The sequence below is a fragment of the Macrosteles quadrilineatus genome, unplaced genomic scaffold (genome assembly GCF_028750875.1).
Source record: "Macrosteles quadrilineatus isolate MER2022 unplaced genomic scaffold, UCM_ALF_1.0 Scaffold_1__1_contigs__length_201487025, whole genome shotgun sequence".
Taxonomy (NCBI): domain Eukaryota; kingdom Metazoa; phylum Arthropoda; class Insecta; order Hemiptera; family Cicadellidae; genus Macrosteles; species Macrosteles quadrilineatus.
The window spans coordinates 126,010,936-126,019,480 of record NW_026542594.1 but is presented as its reverse complement, the minus strand read 5'-3'; the positions used below and the strand labels follow the sequence as shown (position 1 = coordinate 126,019,480).

The window sequence follows — 8,545 nt, the reverse complement described above, 5'->3', positions numbered from 1 at the left end:
TAAATTAAATTTGGCAATTTTGTTAATTTAATACTAAGCAACAACATTTCAATAAAAACACACCGCATTACCTTCACTGTAGAAGCAAACCTAAGAACTAATTAGAATTAATGTTATTTAAAGGAAATAAATCTGGCAATATTAAGGAAATATTTTAGTATAAATCCAGTAGGTAATTGGTAATATGCTTAGTCTTCAGATTTTCTGTGGTGGGGATATTCGTACAGTTTCCCCATAATCTTGTTCTTACTGCTAGCCATTTTAGCTAAACTGACCTACATTTTGTATCGTGTACTTTTTGTTTTAACGTGCTAAAGGATCATCTTCAAATGGCCCAAAATCGTTTGTTCCAACACTTTAATACTACAACACTTTAGTACGAGTTCGTTTGGTCCAACGGTATAAACTATTGCGTCCCTCACATTGAAGGCGTTCAAATATCCGCCGACGTATACAATAATAATATTAATACCGTACAATTTTTGCTTTAAACATGCCGACTTTCTATGTTTTAAACGTTAAAGACACCATGTTTTGTAGTATTCAAACCACTAAAGCGTACATAAGAAGACTTAAAGCTCAATAGTGTATCATACGGTTGGAAATCCTATAAATTAACAGTTTTATCACATTTGGCAAGCTTCTAATATACAGAGAGTAGAAATTCAGTGGACCAACGTGTTTTAAATGTTTATCATACACCTTAATGTTTATTGTTGTATCTATTTACAATGGAGTGTTTACTATTGATCCCCCATCGTGGTCTATAATTCTTAATCAACAGTTTAAAATAAAACATGAAAATTACATTAATTAGCCTACTCATATTTTCTAGACGTCCACAATTTCCTGGTAAAATTTGGTCTTACAGAATTATATATAAGGATCTTATTTTCTTATGTTAAAATTGATGTTCTTCTGTATAATGTCATGTTTAGCAATATAACGTTCCATTACAAATAATTGTATAGTCTTAATAATACAGTAACTCTTTTAATGATTTCTTATTGCATTATGTTATATCTATTGTACTGGTTGGTGTCTGCCTTTTTTACTAGATGATATCGTTGATATTCTTGGGACTATTTCTACTTCAAACTTATCACTTATGCTTATGATTGTTCCTACGATGTTTTTATAGTCAGTCTGGTTCCGTTGCACAGCTTGGGTGGACCTAAGTTTCACATTAGTATTATTAACATTCCTTCTTTTAGTGACAGTATTGTGGTCGGTTTATGACAAATTTCGAGGCATTTGTATATCTGAGATAGCGCGCACAATTATTTTTCACGATTTATGTTACATTGTGTGTGTATAGAACAAAGGATAACAATATTAAAGAATTACCATCCCTTTCATTGATTATAATACTGTAATCAAAAAAACAGTATTAAAAAAAACAGTCTCGGGGAACAAACTATTTATTGTAGTTTATTAGTAATTTCTCACTGGTTTATATCAATAATGGTATTGAATACAATATCATTTGAAAGATTATTAAATGGCCAAGTTTTTTATGCATTTCAACATTGCATAGATGCTGGGTTATGTATGAAAATGGGCTCATGAAAATTATTGTAACTAATTAATTTAATACAATTTTTACTTTATTTTGGATATAACGTGGACTATGTTATGGTATAATTGTTGAATGAAACCTTTGATTTATAGAAAATTTAATATTCTTTCCAATGATTTTAACTATAACTCTCTAAAGTAATTGGTTAAGTTTTTATAACATAAATTGTGGAGCAAAGTCTAATAAAATAAGAAAAACACAAAATCCCCTATTACAGCCAAACGGTTGAAAATCGGACATGGGTCATAAGAACTTTTTTGTTCCTTTTAGTGAGTATAAACTACTGGCGAAGTTAACACGATCAGTAGAAACTCATCCTGTATAGTCATAAGAATGCAATAACATGATATTACTGTATATTAATTTAACCTATTCTTATGTTACACAATAATGGTGGCAAAGATAACGTGTACAACTGTACATACTGTGTAAAAATTTGCTAGGTTTTCCTAAACCATAGTTCAATCAAATTAAATTTGATACCTTCGAACTTATGTTTAGTTTAAACTTAATCTCTAGAGATATACTGCTTTATTATGAAATTATATGTTTAATATGAAGTTCGACGTCTGTAAATTTAAATAATTCAAATCAAATTCGCTACTATTACACCTATCCGGTTATAAAATGATAATTTTTAAATGGGGCATTTTTATGCTAGGTGAAAGAGTCCAGGGTCTTTGCTGTACAAGCTTTGTAATCTTGTGTATGATGCCGTATTAAAAATCATGACTAATATAGTTTAATGAATACGAGTAGTATTTGCAGAAATAGTTATGGGAAGATGTGTTAAATGCAACTAGTCCACGGAATTAAATCAATTGTAATGTTGTTATTGGTTGTTTAAATAAACTTACATGTTGGTTATTAGGCTTGCGTATTTTGAACTGAAAGGGAGAGTGATATCTACTAATAACCAATTCATAAATTTTTTGTCACTTAAATAAACTTAAACTTCCACCGTCAACTCTTATTTCGATTGTGTTTGTAATTTGTTGATTTAGAAGGGATGGCCAAAGTGGTACTAACGATTGACTAACTCTACAACAATGTAAAATTACATATACATTTTAGGTTAGGCCAGTGCTATTGGCCATTTGATTTATCGTTTCCTATAATTAAAACAGGAATTAACCAATAATACATTTAAGGTTTCAAAATATTCCGAAATTGTTTTACCTGGATATAACATCCAGATTTAATTTCTTTATAGAATAGTAGGTTTTGGATTCAATAGAATTATCTTATAATACAGAAGTTATATAACTTCTCCAATAGCTTTTTAGGGGTTTGTATTAGCCAATTTCCCATACAGGGAATAAGCTATTACCGCGGGTCTCATGGTTAGACCTACAGGACCGATTGCATTTTAATTTTGATTACCATAAAGACCAAAAGCGGCATTCATGACAACAAATATATATTTTTATTTATTTATGTGGCCGTTAGCTTGAAAACTCGAGCAAATGATCCGATTTGACGAAATTTGGCACAAATGTGTGAACCTACGTTTTCCTTACGAGTGCGCGAACAAGTATGATCGGACTATGGGAACTAGGTTGTATCGGGTGTATATGGTAAACATTAGGAGCACTGTACCCGTTTCACAATTTCAAGGACTTTACATTTACACTCTCATCACTGATTATAGTTGTACCGTAAGTTAAAATTATGGCTTCGAAATTCGCCTAGTCTGCAGGTTTGCTGCGGTGGTGGTATTATCTCTTATATAAATATGATCAATTACCCATTCCAACACTTTTCGATGTATCAACTACTGTGATTATAAAAAAAACTGTAAACTTCGAGTAAAATATGTTAGATTATAAGATCGATTTCGGTCTGAAACATTGGTTAACTCTGCATCAGGCAGCTACAAATCTCTGTACTGGCAGTCCATTTTTTATTGTATGTATATAGGTTACTTTAGAGCTGTATAAATTATTTTCTACCATATAAAAGTATATACTATTATATTTTTTTTCAGGACATTAAAGGAACAAATTTAAATCATTGAAAGATCGCAAATTTTGTTTTTAGAACTGTTTACTTGTAAGAACAAAAAAGGAAAATGGGCCTGTAACATTTTTCCAAAGTAGAGGCTTGGGAAAATACAAAATATGTTTTATTACAAACACAAGATATAAAAAAAAAACTTTTAGAAAATGGTTCTATACATGACAAAAGTAAAAAATCATATTTATTATTATTTTAATAAAGAATGTTACGTCCCCCCACGCTAAACACACAGTAAAGCATTCTACGTTTTTACTCTCAACTTTCAAAATATTGTTACATCACGGTAACTAAACAAACCATAAATAAAAACAAATGTAAAAATCTCTTGTGTAAAAGCGTATATAATACAGTGATGTTTTCTTCAGCAGTTAAAGAAATTGATGTTCAAACGATTAGTGACTAGTCGTTTGCCAGTGGAGGAACCAGTTATATTGCTCGATCACATTAGAAATGATTGATAACTAAGTAAATTGTTCATCTTTTTGTAAGCACGACCACAGTGGCGTCATTTCACCAAATCCTTGGGGCGGGGCAAACACCGGGGGGAATGGGGGGTATGGAATACCCCCCAGCAAACAGGGGGTGTCCGGGGGTCCCCCCCGGAAAATTTTGCAGTTTTGAAACAAAAAAGAGGGGTTTAAGCTTATTTTAATTGTCAAAAGCACTTCAAATAAAAATAAAAAAAATTATGAGTAAAATTTATTTAAATTTAGGCAGAAAGTTAATGAAACTAAGAATTTTTGACAACAGACGGAAACACAATAATTTTATGTTGGTAAGTTAGTCATCTAAGAAACGTGATCAATAGTTCTATGATGTATTAATATTATGTTTGTTATTAGATTCATGACCAATTTCTCTTGTACAACATTTAGCAATGAATACGGTTGTGTATAGCCTATAGTTTATAACAGTTTATTTTGGTTTTTAAATAAAATACAAGTATATAAGAACTTAAAAGCAAATCAAATTGTATCACCAATAAAATAATTTGACACAAAAGTACAAAAGGTTCTATTTAACTATATTAAATTGGTAGTCTACAATGTTCAAAATAAATTACGTAAAATTTATACACATGTATAATTTTAATGTTTGAATAATTCATAAAAGTAAATGACAAAGCAATGCTTCTAAAAATCTAAATTTTTATGTATATATATATATATAAACTAGAAGTAAGTAGTTTATCGTACAGCACCAAACAGAAAAGTAAATGAATAACAAAACTACTAATCTATGTAAACTCAAAATGTGCTAAGACAATAAAACAATAATAATTTTTGTTTCAAATTACTGTACAAGAATATAAAAATTTTTGTCTGCTGTGCTTTTTAGGATTTGACAGGAGAAAATATTTGTATATTAGCTAGTATAGCATATTTTTTTCTCTAGCCCAGGATCCAGGGGGGGCAAATGCCCCCCTGTCCCCCCCAAATGACGCCCCTGCACGACCACCACGTCTCTAATTGGGTTTGACTTTAAGATTTCACGTTCAAGATCATTATATGAAATACGTCTATTTATCTAACTAATTTATGTCAACAAACTATATAGTGAAAAAAATTTAATTTTTGGGTTAAAAATGTGGTATGCGTATGGAATGTGGCAACATGGGGAGGTGTATGTGCGTAGGCCTGGTTGTTAACTTCGGCTCTTCATTCTAAAAGCATCAATTTGTGTGATGGTTTGGATGTAACCTGACATTTATATTTGACCCAAGAACTGTGTACCTACAACTGTGTGATCCCTCCAAATTTAGCTCATTTCTCCACAGGACCCCACTGCTTGCACTCATGGTCTGAATATTTATATTTTACTCATTTAAGATAAGATTTATTCAAAATGCATCTTAACACATTTATACATACATTAGTATATACATACACAAATAACCAACTTAATTACCTCCACGACCACGATCTTCTCACGTCAACTGCTGGCTAACTGGCAGGTGCCACCAGTGATTATGGCGATTATGTGTTTCTCTGCATTGTCGCAGTCTAAACAACGATAAAATGAATAACGAGCCACTCCCCACTCACTTCATCCCGCAGTTTTGCTTACGACTTTGCTCCGTTGATTGCACTCTTACAATAGGTGGAGTTCGCCGGTAGCAGGTACCGATTACCACAGAACACACTCAACGTCTTGGCGCCGCTAGGACAAAAGTAAGTTGAATAACTTGTTTACATATTTTATCGATAATTATTTATAACTAATTGTTAAAAGTCCATTGACATATAATTACAGATGTTTTGAGTGCAATAAGTTTTATGAATTTTTATTTAGAGTTTTACAATTTTTTGGAAGGACTCGTATATGAAGAGAATAAATAAGGGTTTGTTTTATAAAAATAAATTTTTACACATAATAATGTTTACATATTTTATTACGTATCACAAATATATTCGCTTAGTTATTTATATAAACACATGCATATTGTTGAGTAAATTTCCAGTATGATTGAACAATGGGAACCGGGGTTTATGGGGGTTTTATGGGATAAAAATTTGGTTTTCCATTTTCAACCCTAAACACATTAAATTTTTCAATTTTTCTTTTCAAACCATTTTTTTACGCCTAAAGAAGGAATAATTTATCATATTTAAGCGTTTTTCTATGCATAATATTGCGTTCATAGTAAAAACACCATAAAATTTAAATTTCCATGCTTTTTGTATGGGTATTTAAATTAAATTTGGCAATTTTGTTAATTTAATACTAAGCAACAACATTTCAATAAAAACACACCGCATTACCTTCACTGTAGAAGCAAACCTAAGAACTAATTAGAATTAATGTTATTTAAAGGAAATAAATCTGGCAATATTAAGGAAATATTTTAGTATAAATCCAGTAGGTAATTGGAAATACGCTTAGTCTTCAGATTTTCTGTGGCGGGGATATTCGTACAGTTTCCCCATAATCTTGTTCTTACTGCTAGCCTTTTTAGCAAAATTGACCTACATTCCAAAATCGTTTGGTCCAACGTTTATATTGCCGTTAGTTTGGTCCAAAATCGTTTGGTCAAACAGTTAAAAATTCGTTCGTTTGGCCCAAAATCGTTTGGTCCAACAGTTAAAAATTCGTTCGTTTGGTCCAAAATCGTTTTATCCAACACTTTAATACGAGTTCGTTTGGTCCAACAGTATAAACTATTGCGTCACTCACATTGAAGGCGTTCAAATATCCGCCGTCGTATACAATAATAATATTGATACTGTACAATTTGTGCTTTAAACATGCCGACTTTCTATGTTTTAAACGTTAAAGACACCATGTTTTGTAGTATTCAAACCACTAAAGCGTACATAAGCAGACTTAAAGCTCAATAGTGTATCATACGGTTGGAAATCTTATAAATCAACAGTTTTATCACATTTGGCAACCTTCTAATATACAGATTGTATACAAATTCAGTGGACCAACGTGTTTTAAATGTTTATCATACACCTTAATCTTTACTAATGTATCTATTTACAATGGAGTGTTTACTATTGATCCTCCATCGTGGTCTATAATTCTTAATCAACAGTTTAAAATAGAACATGAAAATTACATTAATTAGCCTACTCATATTTTCTAGACGTCCACAATTTCATGGTAAAAATTTGGTCTTACAGAATTATATATAAGGATCTTATTTTCTTATGTTAAAATTGATGTTCTTCTGTATAATGTCATGTTTAGCAATATAACGTTCCATTACGAATAATTGTATAGTCTTAATAATACAGTAACTCTTTTAATGATTTCTTATTGCATTATGTTATGTCTATTGTACTGGTTGGTGTCTGCCTTTTTTACTAGATGATATCGTTGATATTCTTGGGACTATTTCTACTTCAAACGTATCACTTATGATTGTTCCTTCGATGTTTTTTATAGTCAGTCTGGTTCCGTTGCACAGCTTGGGTGGACCTAAGTTTCACATTAGTATTATTGGCATTCCTTCTTTTAGTGACAGTAATGTGGTCGGTTTATGACAAATTTCGAGGCATTTGTACATCTGAGATAGCGCGCACAATTATTTTTCACGATTTATGTTACATTGTGTGTGTATAGAACAAAGGATAACAATATTAAAGAATTACCATCCCTTTCATTGATTATAATACTGTAATCAAAAAACAGTATTAAAAAAAAACAGTGTCGGGGAACAAACTATTTATTGTAGTTTATTAGTAATTTCTCACAGGTTTATATCAATAATAGTATTGAATACAATATCATTTGAAAGATTATTAAATGGCCAAGTTTTTTATGCATTTCAACATTGCATAGATGCAGGGTTATGTATGAAAATGGGCTCATGAAAATTATTGTAACTAATTAATTTAATGCAATTTTTACTTTATTTTGGATATAACGTGGACTATGTTATGGTATAATTGTTGAATGAAACCTTTGATTTATAGAAAATTTAATATTCTTTCCAATAATTTTAACTATAACTCTCTAAAGTAATTGGTTAAATTTTTATAACATAAATTGTGGAGCAAAGTCTAATAAAATAAGAAAAACACAAAATCCCCTATTACAGCCAAACGGTTGAAAATCGGACATGGATTTATATGAACTTTTTTGTTCCTTTTAGTGAGTAGAACCTACTGGTGAAGTTAACACGATCAGTAGAACTCGTCCTGTATACTCATAAGAATGCAATAACATGATATTACTGTATAATAATTTAACCTATTCTTATGTTACTCAATAATGGTGACCAAGATAATGTGTACAACTGTACATACTGTGTAAAGATATGGTAGGTTTTCCTAAACCATAGTTCAATCAAATTAAATTTGATACCATCGAACTTAGGTTTAGTTTAAACTTAATTTCTAGAGATATACTGCTTTATTATGAAATTATATGTTTAATATGAAGTTCGACGTCTGTAAATTTAACTAATTCAAATCAAATTCGCTACTATTACACCTGTCT

General features: G+C 30.8%; 1 protein-coding gene across 1 annotated transcript in view; it reads left to right on the top strand.

Annotated features, from left to right (window-relative positions):
* Positions 1-5,681: 5,681 nt before the first annotated feature.
* Positions 5,682-8,545, top strand: part of LOC128982800 (uncharacterized) — a 29,854-nt gene continuing 26,990 nt past the window's right edge. Inside the window, exon 1 of the mRNA XM_054401817.1 lies at positions 5,682-5,769. Within this exon, the coding sequence (XP_054257792.1) occupies position 5,769 (1 nt within the window). The 5' untranslated portion in view covers positions 5,682-5,768. The remainder of the gene's footprint in view (positions 5,770-8,545) is intronic.